This window comes from Mycetomoellerius zeteki, unplaced genomic scaffold (genome assembly GCF_001594055.1).
Source record: "Mycetomoellerius zeteki isolate Tzet28-1 unplaced genomic scaffold, Tzet1.0 scaffold848, whole genome shotgun sequence".
NCBI lineage: Eukaryota > Metazoa > Arthropoda > Insecta > Hymenoptera > Formicidae > Mycetomoellerius > Mycetomoellerius zeteki.
In genome coordinates this window covers 136818-157154 of record NW_017257882.1, presented here as the reverse complement: position 1 = coordinate 157154, position 20337 = coordinate 136818, and the positions used below count along the sequence as shown (strand labels likewise).

The 20337-nt window shown below is 32.1% G+C and overlaps 2 protein-coding genes across 3 annotated transcripts; both read right to left on the bottom strand.

Moving 5' to 3' along the window:
- Window positions 1-434: 434 nt before the first annotated feature.
- On the bottom strand, window positions 435-13374 carry LOC108730122 (uncharacterized). Of its 2 annotated transcripts, none has more exons than XM_018459615.1 (12): window positions 12953-13374; window positions 9847-9869; window positions 9379-9449; window positions 8577-8943; window positions 7869-8332; window positions 7487-7791; window positions 7000-7184; window positions 6661-6786; window positions 6481-6531; window positions 6257-6382; window positions 1639-4646; window positions 435-643 (listed from the first exon to the last, which is right to left on the bottom strand). In XM_018459615.1, exons 1-11 carry the CDS (start codon window positions 12973-12975, stop codon window positions 1858-1860), a joined length of 4530 nt encoding a protein of 1509 aa, XP_018315117.1. In that variant the 5' UTR covers window positions 12976-13374; the 3' UTR covers window positions 435-643; window positions 1639-1857. The 2 variants fall into 2 exon arrangements, with proteins under 2 accessions (XP_018315117.1, XP_018315116.1); XM_018459614.1 differs by having other exon boundaries at window positions 436-643; window positions 7869-8338.
- Window positions 13375-14627: 1253 nt separating this feature from the next.
- LOC108730099 (clumping factor A) lies at window positions 14628-18711 on the bottom strand. Its single transcript, XM_018459587.1, has 4 exons — window positions 18627-18711; window positions 17648-18171; window positions 16317-17032; window positions 14628-15718 (listed from the first exon to the last, which is right to left on the bottom strand). Exons 1-4 carry the CDS (start codon window positions 18639-18641, stop codon window positions 14628-14630), a joined length of 2346 nt encoding a protein of 781 aa, XP_018315089.1. The 5' UTR covers window positions 18642-18711.
- Between the last annotated feature and the right edge of the window lie 1626 nt (window positions 18712-20337).

The following is a 20337-nucleotide window of genomic DNA, read 5'->3' as shown; positions in this document are numbered from 1 at the left end:
GCTTCAGGTAACAAGATTAACAATATATGTATATATATGTACGTTTACACATATATTTTTAAAAATTATGATTAATATTTTTAAAGAGAGTGTTATTACAATTTCTATAACGATCCATTCATCTTAAATAAACAAACCACGTGCTCGTGCTCACATAATATAACATACATATAATTGCGACATGTCGACGTAGCCAATCTACTATAAATAAGACCGTTTAACATTTTTTTTCTTAGGAAATTGATTAAGAAATTTTGGACATTAATGCTCATTATAATTAAATGAAATTTCAAAAACGAGTTTAAATTAAATATTTGAAAAAATATTACACAGGATACAAATTGTATTCAATACATATATAATAATGATTAAAAACAGAACCTATTATATTTCCATATATTTTCGGAAAGAATTTTATTTTACGCAAAATTCTATTATATTTAATTCGATATTGAAATAATTTATATTAGCGATTTGCAGCTCACTTTGAAGAAAGCCGTTAATTTTTATCGATGGATCAGCAAACGGCGACGTAAGTACTATGGATTATTGTAAACAAAATAGAAAAAAGCGCACTAAACAATTCGACTTTGTCTAAGCAGAATTTCACCAATCATTTCTCAGTAATCAGTTGCATCAGGACCTGAAAAATAAGGAATTATATTTTTTAAGAGCAATCTTTATATTGTCAATATACGAAAAAAAACCAAGTTAAAAAAATATATACATATTGTGTAAATCATGTACAGTTTGTTTAAATAAAATTTAAGAATTTAAGAATTTTGTATGTGTGTGTGGTTTGTGTGCGTATGTGTGTGTGTATGAATAAGTGAGTGTACATGTGTATGTGTATATGCGTGTATATATATATATATACAATATACACATATATACATATATAATTCGGTTATATCACAATTTTTTCGTCCGCTACTCTTTTCTCTTCTAATTTCTTTATTTTGTACATTCACATAAAATTTAATATAAAACAACTGCAAAAGTTATTGTATTTGGTATACGTCAATACTGTCGAATAATTTCTTCCGTCACACTGTTTATCCGTTTCTCGAATATTTTAGACTTATAAATAATTTCATTTGTGTTTCTCTATCAGTATTAATTACAACATGCATAAAGCAATCAAGCGTTGATAATTTAACTTTCTGCGAAATACAAAAACAGAAGAGAGAGATACAGAAAGAGAAAACAAGAGAAAAATAATAAGGGAAAAGATTACATGCGTCTATAATCGAGTTAGCAATAAGGAGTACAAAAAAAAATAATAGTCAAATCTCCGTATTCTTAACACTTTTTACGTTTTTTTTTTCCTCTTCTCTCCTCCGCGCCTATAACTTTATATTCCTCACATAAAATATGTGATCATACGCAGAATAAGAAAACCGCAAGTAAAAAAGATATGCATATACAAAATGTCAATAACTATTTTTATTCTACGCATATATTATTGAAGTAAAAATAGGTTTAAAAAGAAGTGTTAAAAATAGGATAATTGATCGCGATATGTTACAAATATAGAGGTTTAACTGTATAATAAATGACAAAAACGAAAGAAAGGAAAGTGGGAAATCTGGAGAAGAAATCAATAATGATACACGAATATATGGAAACGATATGTACCGATAGAAAAAAAAATCACGTAGCCCATAGAGCACCTTGGGCATGCTCAGCCCTGTCTTGTGAAGAGAATCGAGAAAAAAATATGTCCGTGGATCGTGGAGAGCGGTTGCTCGCAGCGGCAAACACACCGGCCTCATTCTGCCTTAGGGCCATCAGCAATAGTTGGTTTAGTATTCGCATAAGGACATCGGGATAAGGAGGAATCACCGACGAATGTCGTTAATTCTGATCGATTTGCTGTGCCAACAGAGCTTGCGGCACGCTTTTCGTACTCTTGATTCTCGGACACAGTACGTTCACCTTGTAGGTCCAAAAGGGCACCTTACTGTTGAGGATCTTGAAAGCTTGAGAAGGCATAACATCGTGCTCCTGTGGGTTAGGTAATTTCGTGTTTTTCCAAGTCAGAAAATACGAATTATCCTTTGAAGGAATCTCCGGCTGATGAGCTGGATGGTGGACCTTAGCGTCCGAGAAACTCACGGTATTTCCATTCATTGCTGTGTCGTGAAATTTTCGACAAGATTGCTCGTGAATAGGCGAATATTCGGGAGATGTTAAACCGCTGGAATAGTTGGAGCAATAACTGTCGTCGTAGTTGAACGCGTTCGTCTTAAGCGGTAAACTGAGATATTCCTTTTTGCAGAGATCTGTTCTGGTACAGTCAGATAAAATGGAATCGTCGTTCAGAAGACGAAAGAGTCGCGAGTGCGTTTGCGTTCGTTGATACTTCTTTTGCTTCTTTGTAATGGTACACTCCGAATCTGTGTCGATTTCACGACACTCGGTGTCGATCTCAGATATCATTCGACTTGTATCGGAAGTAACTCCACTGTCCTCGTCATCAGTATCCTCGCGAGAATCTTGGATACTCAACAAATATTTCATGTCTGTCTGACAGAGTTCCTGTCCGTCAGGGTCGACACATCGATCATCATCGACTATTACGCAACAATCCTTCTGATTTGTTTGATTTGCATCAACAGTTTGAAGTGTTTCGAAATTTTGCATCCAGGAACGTTCAGACGCAACAAGTTTCGACTCAATAGTCGTCCCGTCGACATCAATGGATCCGAAATTATTACAAGCAGATTCTGTTTGGCTACAATTTTCATCGTTTACTGATTCCACCCTGATGATTCCCGTAGCTATTTCCGATTCAGAAGCGGTACAATCATCGACATTCTTTGACGCTGATTCCACAATGTTTATTCCGATGCATTCTGTTTTTGTAACTGGCAATTCCGCCTCCGTGTTCTGTTCTTTGCAGTTAGTTCCGCTAACGTTCGTTGAATCTTTCTTGAAAGTGAAATCCACATGCGATACCACGGTCTCGATACTCGCCTCATTTTTCGTGCTCTCTGAAGCGTCTGACACGTGTCTCTTCACGGTAAAATTCACGCTGGTATCGTTGCCAATATGAAAATTCGCGCTAACATCGTCATCCATGTCATTTTTAGCGGAACGTCCATCACAAGATCTCTCTGCTTTTATTTGACTGTTGCCGACCGTCACAGTGGTGATGTCTTCATTGTCCTCGGACACGGAAAATTTGAATTTTAGAGGCAAACTCACACTGACCATTGTAGCTTCGGCATCGTCGGACGGATCATCGATTACCTCGAACGAAGCTTCATTCTGTTCATCGATCTTCTTCTTACTCTCGCAATAAAGACTCTCAGAACTCAACCGTTCCACATCTTCGTAAATTATGCTCAATTGATGGGGAACGACGTTGTCGATTATCAGGCTCTCTTGATCACATTGCTCCGTATTCGATACGTGACTACTTACAGAATTCATCTTACTAGACTCTTCTAGATTAGAAGGGTCAAGATTATTTTGATTATCCATGTAACCCTCTTCGTTATATCCCTTCGACTTTGATGTAAAATCCTGTTTTAATGTTGTGCAAGAATTTTGATGGTTTGAAAAATCATTTTTCTTAAAAAGAACTTTGTCACCGTGAGTACTACTTTCGGAATTGCTTTGCGAATGTCTACGAGAATTATCGACATTTGAGCATTCCGAATAAGCAGTGGGATCGGTATAATTTTCACTGGAAGAAACATTACGCGGATTTCTCTTCAATTTCTCGTAAGGGTTTAAACCTACTGAGTAACCTTCGTATGAATCCGAATCACTATTGGACAATGTATTATTGGAAGTAGTATCATTACAATATTTCTGGCAGGAATCCGAGAAATGCTCGTTATCGGAGACAGAATCGCTAGAGTCACTAGAATCATTGGAATCACTGCAATCGCTAGAATCACTAGAATCGCTAGTGTCCATGTATGTATAATTAGGCACATTGATATGCAGACCAAATGTTTTTTTCGATTTTTCGATGTTATTAGAGATCATAGTTTTGTTGGGATCATCTGACGTGTCGTCTTCCTCATCAACTATGTTCATCGCCGTCTTAATACTATTTTTATCATCATTCTCGCAAACATTTTTGAGATTATGTGTCCCGTTCGATTGTGCGTCTAAATGATTAATTCCCAAATCGTTGGGCAAGGTGTTTGCTGATTTATTGATCGAACCGTCTTTCACAAAATAACTATCGTCCTGAGCAGGAGACGAATGAACACTGGCATAACGATTGTGAACGTAGTTACAGTTATTTTCATCAATGTGCGATTGGACATCGTTGTAATCCGCTTGAGGGCAAATTACAGCAAGGTAACCGTACTGGCCTGAAGAATTTTCTTGGTCGTTTATTCGTGCCATGTCCGCAAAGTTTTCGTCATAAACCGGATAAAAAAATTCATATCCAACGCACGCATTTTCATCTGGATATTGTAGGTAAGGAAAGGAACGCTCATCCGCTTCGTTCACGGACTTATTGGGTGGAGCATTATATTGCACAGGATAATAGCCCCACCAACCTTCGGAATGCGACCAGAAGGAAACGGGTCGAGGAGAGAAGAATGCATTTTGCTGATTGCCCGGCAAGTTATTCTCTGTTCGACAGGTGTAATCTGCTTGACGATTTTCTTGTGTAGCTACAACAAACAGCACAATCCATTCAAAAAAAAGTTAAATTCTGTACATACAGAACGTAAGACAGAGCCGTGCGTGTCGTCTTTATTTTGCCTGAAATTTCCTTCTCTTAATCACACGTCGCATTATGTACTGCATGATCTACGAAACGAGTTTAGAAATAGAAAATTGCCTAGATCGAAAGTACGTCTAAGTATATCCGCGCTTTCAATTTTATTTCGCTTTCCCTTTTTCCTTATACTATTATGTCTAGTTGATTTTATTTCGGTAAAGTTGGTATATTAATACGGAATAAAGCGAAATTATTCGGCTGAGAAATGAGAAAACTTACACATCCTGTGTTCAAAGGAAAAAAATATTCAATATTATATAATATATCATACAATCCAGTTAAATGTCGTAGTAAATCATCGTAATATTCACATGATAGAATTTCAACATTTAATTGTAATTGTACTTGCGGGAAAGGATAAATGTTTGAAGATAAATAAAGTTATATTTTAATATTTTTAACAAAAAATAGTTAAATAGATCGTGGCTAATAACTGTTACATATGGGAAATAGTTTTCTCTTTGTATATCTTTGTAATAATAAATGACAACATTATATTAAGAAATGGCATTATTGAGAAAACATTATCTTAATGATTTGATAATTATTACTGAATCTGATATATTTCGATAAATATCTTTTTTTATGGGCAAAAGTTGAGTAAAACTATTTCAGATTAACTGTCAGTCAGTCATCACCGCCATCGTTACGTACATTGTCACGCCATTGTCACGTACATTGTAGTCTATATGAAAAAAATCAGTCATTATATTATATTATAATATAATAAGACTTCATACGATTTTCTCTTACCATACGCAAGTGGTAAAGATAAATAAAATTATTTATAAAAAGTTTACAGTGAAAAAGTCATTGTACTACATAGCATACAATGCCTGTATTCTTAACAACATAATGAGCACAATATTAGCCGAATACATTCCCAACGTTTAATCAATGTATCGCCAATAAATATTATTAGGATAGATATTAAATCTTACATCTATTAAAATAATATTTTTTACAATTTTAATCTGTTTTTTCAACATTGTTTTGTCTCTCTTCCGTATATTGCATGTGCGTGCGTGCGTGCGTGTCGTGCTTACGTGCGTACGTGCGTGCATGTATGTTTGTGTAAATAAATAAATATATATATATGTATAATATATCAGTATATATAGCCAAGAAAATTTTATTATTCCTGTGAACACAGGATTGGGAAATTTGAGCGTTGTGACGTATGTTATGTCAATAAAGTAGTCATTAGAATATAAAGCACTTATTACGATATATTAATGTACACATATAAATAAGCTTCTACAATTAATTTATGAACAAGGAATGTGTATGTCAGAATAAATTATTAATTTGTATATTTATGTTAAGTATCACGTAAGAAGATTACGAAATAACGTAAAATTTTCCAAAATTGAAACTAAAAATTTCTGGTACATAAAAAATGTGGAAAAAAACTGTTTGAGATATTCGTAATATTTTTAAAAATATCCTTTCAGCAAGATAAATTTCGTAAAAATATTTGAATCAAGTAGGTATATTTACCATTATTTTCTGATGCTGTCATTGCTTGTAATATCCTGAAGGATCGAGAAGGAATTGCACTACCTGTGTATTTCTTCGGTTCTTGTACTTGTTGTTCACTAGGTGGCAAATTTGCCTGTGTCTCTTCTGTATGAAAACGATCACAATCCAAATTTTTTAAATTATATTTCAGTTATTTTAATAAAATTAAAAAAAAAATTATTTTTACAGTTACACATACTTACCAAATGACTTAGAATTTCTGTTTTGCCGCTTATTTGCAACGTTTTGTGGTACTGTAACATAAAATTAGAATTCTTATATTGTTTATATTTGCAATATCCAATCTTCATTGTTTGGGATTTGATTGATTTAAATTCAATATTAATAAAAATTTTTAGATAAAAAGTGTAAAACAATCTTACCAGCACAAGTTACTGAAGCATCATTCGAGTCTGTCATATTTTGTAAAAAACGGAAAGCTCGTGAAGGTATTGCCGCACCACGATATCTTGGATCTTTCTCTTGATGAAGATAAATTTCTTGATCGACTGTAAAATGTATAATAAGAAAATATAATATTTGCCATTTCAAGTTTTCAAGCGATAGTTTAATTTAAAAAGTTAAATCAATTAGTCTTTAAAAACTGTATTAAAAATAATTTACATTATATTATATTTCTATGTATAATATATTTCTAAGTACATTATAAATCGATGTAACAAAAAATTAATATGGTAGACACATTAATAATATTATTCTACCTTGTTCCTTAAATTTATTCATGAGTAGTTTTTCATCTTCACTTAATTCCATTTTACGTATTTGTTCTGTACCAACATCGTTTAATTCGTCTGTGTCCGTTATTTTTTGAAGGACACGAAATGATCGCGACTGAATCGGACCAGGCTCGCATTGTTGATTAAGGTCGAGACTCCGCTGTTGCACACTGTCTCAAAATTTTATTTATAATTAATAATTAAAATAAAATTGCAAACGTTAGAAATAACAAACAAATTTGTTGAGAACTTTTCGAAACACGATCTATTTAAAATTACTTTTTAAATCAGTATGAACTTTAATATATGATTAATCGTATGTTAATCGTGTGTAAAAGTTGATTCATTTATTATCAAGATGCAAATTATAATCATCACTTATTAATTTAAAAATTTTGACTTAACATAATACATGTTAATTTATATAAATTTAATCACACTTTAATTTAATTTAATTTAATCTTGGACTTACACTCTTGCTGGTTTTCCAATTTTAATATTATTTTCCGTAGTTGGTGGCATATTTTTTCTCTTCTCACTACCTTCCACTACGAGAGGAATAATATAAGTCGTTCCAGCCGATTGTTCTGGCCGAGATGTGACATGAATCTGAGACTGCTTTTGATTTTGCGGATGATTTTGCGCCTGATTCTCAAATGTATGTTGTGCAGGCACTTGACCCCATCGTTGTTGATGATGCACAGTTGGAGGCTGTTTGGCAAATTGATGATGACCAGATTCATGCTTCACATCAAATACCGATGGTCTATCTTCGATCTAAAGAATGTCATATTCTTAAGAAAATAAAAGCGATATATTTTAGGAAATACTAAGGAGTTAATTTACCAACTTACTCGAATAGGTACAACTCGTTCATGATGCGGTTGCGAATTCGTTTGTTGTGATGTTACAGAATTGATATTCTGCCTCTGCTGTTGCTGCTGTTGTTGCGGTTGTTGAGATAACTGTTGCGGTTTTGTTTGTTGACACTGCGGAATCGAATATTGTTTTTGCTCTTGCTTTTGTTTCGTTTGTGAACATTGCGGAGACGCTTGCTGGACTTGAACATAAATCGGAGAAACTGAATTGTCCGACGAGTCGCTGCCAACCGTTTTATTCACATTCGTACGTTTAGCCCATTCAGGCAACTCTTCCTGGGGCTTATTTTTATTCTGCAACCAAGGTGTTGGAGCCTTGGCTAAAGTGACTTGAGTTGGAGTAGTCGGACTTTCAGGAGTACTTGACTGACTCGACGTGACTGTGATCGGTATTTTAGTATCCACCTTCGTAATATTTCTTGCTGGTTCAGCTTGTTTGTCTACAGCAATAAAAGAAAAATTTTAATTTTTCTTATTTCCATCAAAAATATTATAATTTCAGCAAATAAGTATCATCGATCATTTACAACTCAAAACTATTTAATTGTAACTTTAACATATTTGTTTTAATATTTTTGAGATTAATTGACATCCGGAACAGATTATTATACTGTACAACATTAATTAATACAGTATATAATTTTCAGTAAACAAGATGGAAAAGAGATATAAATAAATAATTACCGTTCGACAATGTTCTATTGACTGAAGGTGATTGTGACATCCTGTGGGGTGGCTGAGGTGGCACGTTGGAAGGAAAAACAGGAACCGCGACTTGAGGCACAAAGAGATTCGTTGCGGGAGAAACTGTAGGTGATTGCTTCGATTCGATAGCGGATTTTGGTGGTCCTTCTATGCCCTCATCATTAGCATTTTTCGCTACTCTTCTCGCCATTCGTGGACTACGAATCTGCGAGAGATCTAATTTGCCGCCCATACCCGGGGTATAAGTAAAGGGTTTCTTGTCCTTCGTTAGCATAGCATTCTGGATGGCTGCTGGTGGTTCATAAACATCGTTGCTAATTATCTGCGGCCTCTTTGCTGTAGCGTTCTATATGCCGCAAATCAAAAAGTGTCAGAGAGTGATAAGTTATTATTAGCTACTAATTAGACAATAATAATAAGAGTTAGACTAACAGTTAGACTAAATTTTTACTGTTACCTAGTACAGTAAAGTACAATATCTTTTTCCATAATGTAACGGGTTCAATATTTAACTATAAAAATCTATTTCAATCTTTACAACTTTTTAAATAAAAATTTTTTTTAATATATTTAATTTTGAAAGAAATAAAGTTTCATCAACATACCATAGGCAGTACTTTAACTTTAAATTTCTCAAAATATAATAAAATATTTTAGAATTGTACTCAATATCAGAGAAAATTTAAATAATTAACTTCTTTCTTGTATTTGAAAAAAAATTATATTTATAGGATTCTATTTAATAAATGAATCACCCGACTTACGATTTAGTTCATCTTACCTCAGTATTTATCCTCATAGCTGGCAACTGACCAGACACAGGAGGTGGAGGAGGTGGCGGTGGAGGTGGCCCTGAAATCATATAAATTATGAGTAATACAATATGATATAAAGAAGTGATATAATTAACTAATTAACATTTTTTAATAAACTTATTAAAATGTAACCTTACTAATGTTTAAAAACGAGCTAACACTTAATTTTATTGTTTATTATTATTGTATTTATTAACTGTAGACGGTTATCTATCATATGTATATTATTTTTAATTCTAATAATTATTTCTAAAGAATTAATATTTAAATTCCTTTAAATTAATTCCTTTGAATTTTAATCCTTATATTCATTATCTTTAAGACTCAGTCTGATATATTTTTTTAAATTCATACTTATCTGTATGTTCCTTTTTCGTTTATTGTTCATACTTATCTCTTTTTGCTATAAAAAGAAATGTGGCATGTGTACATACCTGCAACCATGACACCCGGATTTCTGTAAACAAGAATTAAACAATTTATTAATTTGGATAAATTTGATAATTAAATAATCTGTTTTTTAGCTAAATATATAATAGAGGCCACTTTAATAGTTTTGAATAAACAGAGATGTCAAATGTGTCATAAAATAGCTTTTTTACAAAGTCACGAATAGACTTTTTTTACAAAGTCAATATCTTTATTATATATATATATACACACACGCATACACACACAAAATCTGTATTTTTAAATTATTTTAATTTTAATACATTTTTCCTTTTAATTAAAAGTATATTTTGCTAACGCAAACTGTAATTTTACTATAATTGGAACGCATTAATCACCTCATTCACTGGCTAAAACCTATTCCTTATACAATGCAGCATTATGACATATTCATGATAAAATAAGAATCATTTTTTCATGATATGTTGTTTTCTCAAAAACATATACATTTGGGGGGAATAATTAATCCAGTCTTCTTCGTTTGCATGAGATACATTGCTATCTTATCACTGGAATGCAACTACTTCAAAGATGATTCATCTTGTGTGTATTCATGCTTTGCGCACGTACGTACATTTACATTTCATACATACGTTTAAATTTAATTTACAATTTAACGTGATTTATTAATGTTTATAAATATACAAATTGTAATAATTATATTATTAATTGAGAAAACGATTAAACTTGAATACAATCTCACAAATACAATCTCAGATCTTAACTTTAAGAAATAATTAATCCATATTGTTCTCAGAGCACGCACACGTGAAATTATCGTGATAATTAAATTGGGAATATAAGAAATACTTAATTAATCGCTCATATTTCTTCTATCGATCAAAAACTATGTACAATCTGACGAAAGTTGATTAAAATGTCTTTTAGGAGAACAGGGTCAGACATTTCCTTACAAGGATTAAACAACACTGACCACTGGAATCACAGTGCAATTGGAAAATATCTTGCAGTTGTGTAAATGTAGGTCGTATACAATGTCGACAATATTACTATTGAAGAACTAAGGAAAATAATTATAAATAATTTCTAAAATTCTCTCTCTCTATATATTAAATGAGAAAAAGTGAGAAAAAGATTGCGAATTAAATATGAAAATCTAGCTTCCTTAAACTTATAATTAGATTTACTTGCTTAAGCTCAAAATTACATATTTCGTCGATTTATTTTTAAATATGAACTCAATACGATTTCCATGTGAATCATGCTAATCTTCAATGTAATAAAAGCTTGTAAAGAAAAAGAATATGATAATAATTGAATAAAATAATGATTGAAAAAAAAATATATATATACTTCATATAATAAAATGTCTTTATATTATGTAAATTTATCAATAAAATATTTAATAAAAAATCTAACATGAAATTCATATTGCAAAATGTAAAAGAAAGAATGCATTAATTTCATTGGTAGTTATTATATAACGTATATGCAAATAATTCATTCGAGAATTAAACAAAACTCTTCTCTAGCAATGAATAGAAGAAGTTGAAAATTTTAATAATAGAATTTTGGAGTCAAGTCTAATACTGTGCCGGAGCGCAGGCGTTTTTATCTTGGCACGACCAGTACAGCACGTGACTCTCACTTTCAGCAGATTCATGAACGCTTCGTTGAAAAAGATAGTGTTTCTTGTGGAAAATTTGCCAACTTCATCTACGTTACTTTGACATAAATAAACTATTCACGATATGCTATATCGATTTTGTTTTTATCAGCACCGATGACTAATATAATTATTATAAATAAATATTTGTTTTTAATTTTTTATTTTGGCCACCATGAAATTTATCTAGCATTTTAGTAATTTCCTGTATTAATAAATTTAAAAAATTTTCCAATTAAAAAAATTTTTATCGTTTTTAAAAATCTCCTGAAAAAAAGTTGATTCAGCCAAATATATTTTTCTTATTCTTTTCTGTATCATGTTATCACAAATTATGAAAAGCATTATTTGTTCAAAGTGTAAATTTCTCAGAAAAGTTCGGTCATGGCGAATCAAATCGGTCATGCTGATGGCGGCCACGCCGTAACGCTCGGAACTCAGCCAATAAGCCGCAGCAAGTAGAAATGTATTTAGGTAGATACACGAGCGAGAGTAATTTTAGCGCGGGCTTGCGCAGTGGAGTCTCGCACATTAAACACTTAGAATCATTTTATTTTTAGGATTTCTAACATCGCGGCAAATACACGATAAACGTGCGATCATCTCACAATCGATCGTATTGAATGAAGGTTCAATACGGATTTATGTTCAATAAGGGTTTATGAAATTCAATCAAGAATCGAGAACTTGGACCTGAAGAACGTGTATATTAACTGTAAAAAAAAAATTCTACTATTAGTAATATAGGAGAAAATTATCGTAAGTATCTATAGTCAATAATCCAAACGATTTTACTTATTTTATTCAAAAAAGATATCCATTTTACTGAAGTGTTCACCAAAGTGTGAGCGAGGCATTGCGCTCAATCAGACGTAAAAATGCGCCGACTTGCGAAAAAGCTGCGCTCCAAGTCAAATCTTTTTGTCGAACGACAACTCGTCTCTTGACTGTGAAATATGTGTTCTCCTTGGGATACACGACGGCAAGGCTGATTTGGCCTTGCGACGCTCGACCCATTGCACGACGATCGAAAAACGAGTTCCATCTCTGATCCTTGTTCCGCGAGGTCTATCGGTCTCTCTTTCAAGTTTTGTGTGTATATCGATGTGTATGTATGTCGATAAAACATAAACATTACATAAAATAATTTTTTTTATCTTTTAATATGACTGATAATGTTTTAAGATATTTCAAAATTTTAATCATAGTTCCAACATATCAGAGTTAAATCGAGAGTAATTCAACTCGATATTAGATTATAACGCTTGAACTTAATATTGACTGTAAGACTACCGGCAGTTTTAAATCATGCTTGTCCGGTTTTTCTTTCTTTTCTAATGTACATTCGTTCTTATTGGAATAAAGTGCGTTACGGTTACATTTTTTATTTTTGGAGTGATCTGGAGAGGAAGAGTCACGCGTATTTCAACAGGATTATAATTTAGAAGAAACGATGATCTTACCCGACAAATGTCGAAGAGTTCATATCCAAGATAATTTCGTAATTCACTGATGTCGATTCCGCACGCTGGCTTTTGCCGCTACTCACTAGCAGAGAAAGAGAGAATGAGAGATAGAGAAAGAGAGAGAGAGAGAGAGAAGGGGGGGGAGAAAAAGAGAGAGAAACCGGTTCTCTATACTACTTTTGGGATTCTAAAAGTTGGAGGAGAAGGCGGATATTAAAAGGGATACGAGCAGCTCCGATGCCGACACTAGCGCGCGCCCGCAGCTACTACAGACCGTCGTCGTTTCGAATCGCTTGGTGCTCAGACCTCGTCGTGACTTTACAGACTGGCACGCAGAGCTGACGATGTGACTCCACGGTCTTACATCTTTACCGATTTGATCGCCGCATTGCGTTGCTCTCGCGCTGGTCTGGTCACCGCGCGCCGACCGTCTTTCACCGCTCGCCGTCCGCCGCTGCTCGCCAAAATAGCTCGATTCTATTTTAAGATCCTGATATATACAACGTATTTCCTATTATTCACGATATCATCAGGTATACCAAAAATTCTCAATCTGCTTGGCATTGATTCACACGAAGATCATTGTGTTTTATATATGTATATTAAAAATACGTATATATAGACAGTATAACTGTCCTTAAAAAAACATATAATTCCCCAATTTGGAATTAAAATCTGATTCAAATTCTCTTTTCACGATATACTGATAAATTTTTACTGTACATTATTTCATAGCTTTTTTTTACAGATTTTGTAGATATTTTTTTTTCCGAATACGAGATATCAGAACCGTGAAAAACAGCTTCCAGATCATTTAAAATAATTCTGAACTTTAAATGTTTTTATGTAAATAAGAAAAGTGGGAATATAATATAGAGAGGTTCGTATGAAAAATTGAAAATTACAAACACAAAGATATTAAATTTTAAATATTTCGCTAGCATCATCAAGTCTGTTCTTACGACTACTAATTTTACAACGGATTCTATTAGATGTTCTATAAAAATTATTGCGATATTTAAATTTATGACACCTTACGATGCAATGTTATAATATGATAGACTGAACGATTACATTGCATCAACAAAAATTCATTTAATTACTAATATGAAGTTATGTATACTCAAATAAACTCTAAATATTATAAACTAAATAACAATACAGGTATAATTATTATAAGGCTAATCTTCTCAAGTACAATGGAAATGTTTAAGCAGAATGTCCTGAGAAATTTCTAACTTGAAGGTAAAAAATAACCGGACATGTAATGATAAAAGGAAGGATAATGGTGCCAACCCTGGTGAAAATTTTTTTCTAGAAATTTCATTTAATTTTTTAGAATGTCTACATAAATTTTTAAAAAAATTTTTCAAATTTCCTATATAATTTTATAACTTTTTAGAAAATTTCTCATATTCTTTTGTACAAATTGGAATATTTTTCAGAAATGCTAAAAAGGTTTACATCTTTTTTCTAGAATTCTTTATACATTTTGAAATATTTTAAGCTTTTTCATTTTATGAATAAATATTCTTCTTCTAAAGAATATTTATAATAAAAAAGTTTAACGTATTTTTCAGAAATCTTCTAAATTTAAAATATTAAATTTACTTTACTAAAAATATGAAATGTGAGAATTATTTTCACCAGGAAACAAACACCTCGATATAATTTAGCGCTGATCATGGTCAGAAGCTACAATCTCATCAAACGCTGCTTCATGCTCCGAAGTGGTAAACATGTATGCTGGTAGAGTTAATCTAAGGACTTTGTCGTATTTGGCTTTTGTTTCCGATGTATAATCGTACGGTTCAGCTTCCTTCGTTTCCTCTGCGGTATGCGACGCTTCATCAGGATAATCATTGTCCGGTTTCTCCAATCTAACATACGAATTTTTGCTAGCGGACGTGCTGGGTTCTAAAGAATCTACCGCTTTCGTTTTCGTCGAGCTTGATGGTTTAATGTCGCGGACTTGGGGCGCGGAATCAACTTGAAATTCTTTCGTTTCGTGAAATATGAGCTGATCCTTGTCAGGCTCCTGTCCGGTGACAAAAGCACATTCCTCTTTTTGAAAACCCCCGTCGTCGACACACTGGTAGCAGGTCATTTTATCGCGCATAATCTTTTTACAATTCGATCGGTCCTCTTTCTGAAACTTCTGCATAAACTCCTCAATCTCGGCCTTCTTTTTCACAGTGTCCAAATATCCAGCATCCACTCCTTTCTTCCCTTCCTTGTCATCCTTAGATGTTGCTTCATCCGTCGATGAAGCTTCGTAAGTTAGTCTCGGAACGTATTCGTTGTACGACTTCTTTGTAACTTCAGAACTGTCTGATGGGTGCTCGTTTCCGTGAGACGTTTGCTCGGATTTCTGTGGATTGCCAAACGAGCTGGATGTACTGTAAGAAAAGAGCTTATCCTTGGGTTGATACGAGTATGAACACTGTTCGAAATCGTTGCCTGTTTGCGGATCCTTGCAAACCTTGCACGTCATTGAATCCTTTTGTAAAGTTTTACAATTATCCTCGCTGATATTTTCAGAGTAACTCTCCAAAACAGGTTTTGAGGAAGATGTCTTTTGACCATCATAAGATCCAGAATCGCTATTATACGAAGGAAATTGGTAATCACTCGCTTCGGAATTGGAGTACTCGCTACTATAGTCGGGTGAATCGTGAGATGTATCAGCGGAATCATTCGGGACTTGTTGAGCTTCTACTTCTCTGTTGGATTTCCGTGGATAAGTAGAGTGTTCCGATTTATCTGAAAAATCAGTGTAAATATAATATAATTAAATTATAGCCCGTTTTCTAAAGTGCCATTAATAACAGATTACTGTGATTTATAACTCAAATAACTTATACTGTATTTGTATACTTCATTATTTGTTTTATTATATCCATACGAATGTATACTGCACACAACTCGGTTTTTTTAAAGAATACTTTAAGAGTATGGAAGCATCTTTAGTAAGCTCCTCAAAATAAACCTACCTACACAATAACAAAATTTAATCAAAATATATATCCAAAGAACATAATTTTAAAGTAAAAAATCCCAGTACATTGCATGTCATAGCTGTATTTATATAAAGCACTTAATAATAACTTTTTCTTTTTAATAAAATTTTAATTTTCAATTTGATACTAAAGTATTAAAAAATTTTAGAGAGAGAGAGAGAGAGAGAGAAATTAGAATTAAACTTAGTATTAAAATAATTATATAGGATATTATTAGAGAAAATAAATGGCTGCATTCAAAGTTAGCCGAACAGTTGAATGTGATTGATTGGATCTATAAGTAAGAATCAATCATGTTTAATCGTTCGAAGAACAGGCTACTTATTAGCTTAAAGTCTTACCTATGTAATCAGGCGCAGAATCGGAACTTCGCGGATAATCAAAATTCTTTGATTTTTCCGATGCTTGACTCTTGTTTGAGTCCCGAGCTGAATCTGAGGTCTTATCTGGATATCCAAAGGTTTTTGATCTGCTGTATTTATATAATTTATCGCTGGGTTGATAATTGTAAGTGCACTTCTCATAAGTACCGCCTGTCTTAGAATCCTTGCACACCATACAGGACTTGGAATCCTTTTGTACCTGTTTACAATCTGATGAAGGAGCATCCTTCACTTCATCCTGTTCGTTCGCTGTTGAAGTCTTCTCGGAATAATCCTCTCTAGGATAAGAATATTCACGAGACTCAGTGCTTGGATCTTTTTGGCGATCAGACGCTTCAAAATCAGAGACTTCGGAACGAGAAGTTAACTCGGGACGTTCATCGCTGTCATTTTCCTCACTTTTTTGAGGTTTTCCAAATGTGCTGGATTTGACGTAAGAGTATGCTTTCTCATGTGGCTGCTTTACATACGAGCACTGCTCATATTTGCCATTGGTCTTCGCGTCTTTGCACACCATGCACACCATAGAATCTTTTACGATCTTATCGCATTTTTCTCCCTCGTTTTTATATGCAGCTGGTACGTCATGAGTAGCGTCAGTAAAATACTCATCAGTGAACCGGTAAGGACTTCGTAGTTTTTCGTAACTATCTTTGTTTCCTTCGTAATTGGATCTGCGATAATAAATAATAGTAATGACATCGTAGCATATAGAGAGAAGAGAGAGAGAGAGAGAGAGAGAGAGAGTGAGAAAATTATATAATTACATAATCTGCACAAATTTTATTTTAGTTGGTAACTTTGTGATATTATTTCTCTTTTTAGAAAAAAATAGATTAAAATAGAAAGATTATAATAAATTTCTTACATTGTTATGTTTTGTTTTAAATCTATTTATAGGAATTCTTTAAATATTCTTTAAACAATTCTAAGTTATCTAACTATACCATTTTTAAATCTTTTGAATTAAAAAGAAACGTTATTTTTTCGCGTTCAATCGAAGTACGTCTCATTTTTTTCTTTTTTGAAAAATATAGTTCAAATAATAGATAAAATAGCATGTTATTATACGACCATATAAATATGAATATTAAAATTATTAAAATTGTTCTTCTTTAAAGTACAAATATTAAGATAATAATAAATTGAAAGGGCTATAAGCCACGCTGGATGTTCGTTGCTAGTTATAATCCGAATATAATACAAATATTAAGCTTTAACAAACTTTTAATAAATTGTCAAGCGTGACATTCTACCATTGTGTTCGAAGGATATTTTAATATCGCTACCTTCGATATCTGAACCTAGTAGGCGCGGATAGATAACTTTCCACCTTCGTATTAGCGGATACACTCTCTTCCGGATGACTGCTATATAAACAACGTTCGTATGTGGATTTAGTTTTTGGATCCTTGCAATTGTAACAAGTCGTAACGCCTTTCCTTGGTTCACCATCTTTTCCAATTGATTTTACCTTGATTTCTTGGCAGTGCGCAACTCCCAAGTCAGGAGTCAATTCCTTGTACCTTGTGGTATCTTTATTAGAGAACACATAAAATGGAATTTTTTTCAAGTATTTTTCTTCAATAGGTTCTTTCTTAATAGTAATGGGAAAAGGTTCAGATGGGCTTCCAAAACGATCTTTGCTCAATTCATAATTATAATCAGACAGAATCTCGGAAGGAACACTCTCGTAAATGTCATACTGGTTATTCCAAAAATGCGACGTGCTCTCTGAGGGACTCCAATTTTTCAAACGTTCATAATTTGCATTTACGTGACACGTAATTAGAGCTGATAGTGTTAAATATATCTGCAAATATGTAAGAAAATATTTATTTATTTGTTCAAATAATAATAACAACAATAAAATGCAATAATAGATGCCTATAGATATCATAATGTGGACCCTTCAAAAAATAATCCTTGTATTTTATCTTTATCTTAAATAAATTATAGCTTTTGATATTCTCTACAGCATTAAGGAATTAAGGCTTTGAAATCATATAGAAGTCAAAACTTACTTGAAACAAGAAATGGAGAGTAATTTAAAAAATTTTAATAGTATATATTAATCCTTTAATTGTATTTTATTTTAAAGATTTTTTAAAGGAAAAAAGTTTTACAAAGATTCAAAATCAATTGTTGTTTCAAAATAAAATGAGCATACAATATTACACGTACAAGCAAAGAAATATTAATATAAATACAATTAATTAAATGCGATATTGAATTAATGTTCTATCTAAACGTTTCTCTTTCACTGACCTTGCAACAAGTCATTTTCGAAGACCATCAATCATTTAATACGAAACTCGAATAGATTTGTATTTTCAATTTCAATAGGATAACCACAATCACTTTCTCATCAAGTGATCGTATCTTCGTGTAAAATGCCTTTATATTGACTCGCAGTAAATAACAGATATTCCCTACCTTAGCATAAGCCTTTATTCTTTTGTTAGAAAAATTCACGAACCGTGACGCGCTCCAATCGAAGTGATCGAAACAATCGGTCGATTACCTAAACTACTTTTGCTTTTATTTACGTAACTCGGAGTGAGCGTTTACGACGAAAACTACTGAAAATAATGAGATTGTAGGACATGTACAATTACATCAATGGGAAAAGAAAGATAGAACAATATATAACTTTTACTGATAATAAATTTACAATCGCAGCCGTTTACTTTAAGGTATTTATATTGTATCAGTATAAATTTTGATAATTTATGGGTCAATTCTAAACAGAATCATAAGACTCGTAACGTGTTCTCGTAAAACTTGTATAAGAACTTATGACTAGTATTCTAATTTTATGCGTATGTATCGTAAGACGTACGATTATTCGTAAATATCTACAATTTTTTTATAAATTTTATGGCTAGTAAGAAGCTGTCTGTAAAAATATTCTATAAAGATATAAGTACACTTAAAAATTCTTACAAATCTCACAGGAATATGTTACGAGCCTTACGATTCTGCTTAGAATTTAGGCATTAGAATGTTTAATAACACAAAAAAATTACAGCTCTGTATAAATTTATCAATATAAATGATATTATTATAATTGACTTAATCATTGTTAGCTTAAGGATAAAATTACAAATTTATTATTTATCAGCAATATCACATTATAAATGTGTTAGATTCAAATAGCATTTTTTTCGAAATTTTAAACAGAATAGTAAAATAATGTAAAAACAATATTAAAATAATACCAACAAAAATGTTTCAAATTGTTAACTAAATGAATATCATCGTTTTTGCTCTATTTACGCCCAGGAAGCAAAACTATATACAATGTGAAAGTATTCGAAGATCAATGACCGCTCGTATTATTGTAAATATTTCCGTTCCAGTGCAATCGTTTATGTAAAAAAAATATATTATGTATCCCATACCAAAGATATTATATTACTTTTTTTCTTCACAACAAACCTATTGAAGATAATAATAAAATTATTATTTAAAGACAACTTTAGAAGATATTTTATACCTTATTTTATCAAAATATGAAATTCTTTGTAAAATATTTTAATTTTAATATTTTTTCTACGTAAAGTAGTAAAAATAAAAAGGTACCAGAAAACATTAAAATTAAAAATAATTTTGTCTCTCTCTCATTATCCTTAACAATATGAAAAAGAAAAAAATAAACAGAACCCATTGCGTATTCATTTATTAATATTTTTGTAATAGTATATAAACATTTTAAAAAAACGTATTGTACATCTCTTTTTAGTAAATGTGCGTATGTTATTTATTACTTAACGTGAATTAATTTAACATTACGTAATCAGTAACAGTTAATTGATATTAAGGTATTTATTTGTCAGCAGTGGAACAGTTCCCAAAAATTTGTATAAATATAATTTTAACAATCTTATGTCATACAAATATAATCAATCATCTAATTCTAATTTCTGCACGATACTTTATTAATTAATAATAATCTTATAATGAAACAATATTGTCT

Coding starts and splice junctions, on each gene's coding strand:
- LOC108730122 (XM_018459614.1), bottom strand. CDS start 12,975: ATGAACTCTTCGACATTTGTCGG. Junction 9,870..12,952: donor AACTCTTCGACATTTGTCGG/GTAAGATCATCG, acceptor TCTTGTTTACAG/AAATCCGGGTGTCATGGTTG. Junction 8,944..9,378: donor CTATGAGGATAAATACTGAG/GTAAGATGAACT, acceptor TGCGGCATATAG/AACGCTACAGCAAAGAGGCC.
- LOC108730099 (XM_018459587.1), bottom strand. Junction 17,033..17,647: donor ACTAGGTTCAGATATCGAAG/GTAGCGATATTA, acceptor TTATTATCGCAG/ATCCAATTACGAAGGAAACA. Junction 15,719..16,316: donor TTCTGCGCCTGATTACATAG/GTAAGACTTTAA, acceptor CTGATTTTTCAG/ATAAATCGGAACACTCTACT.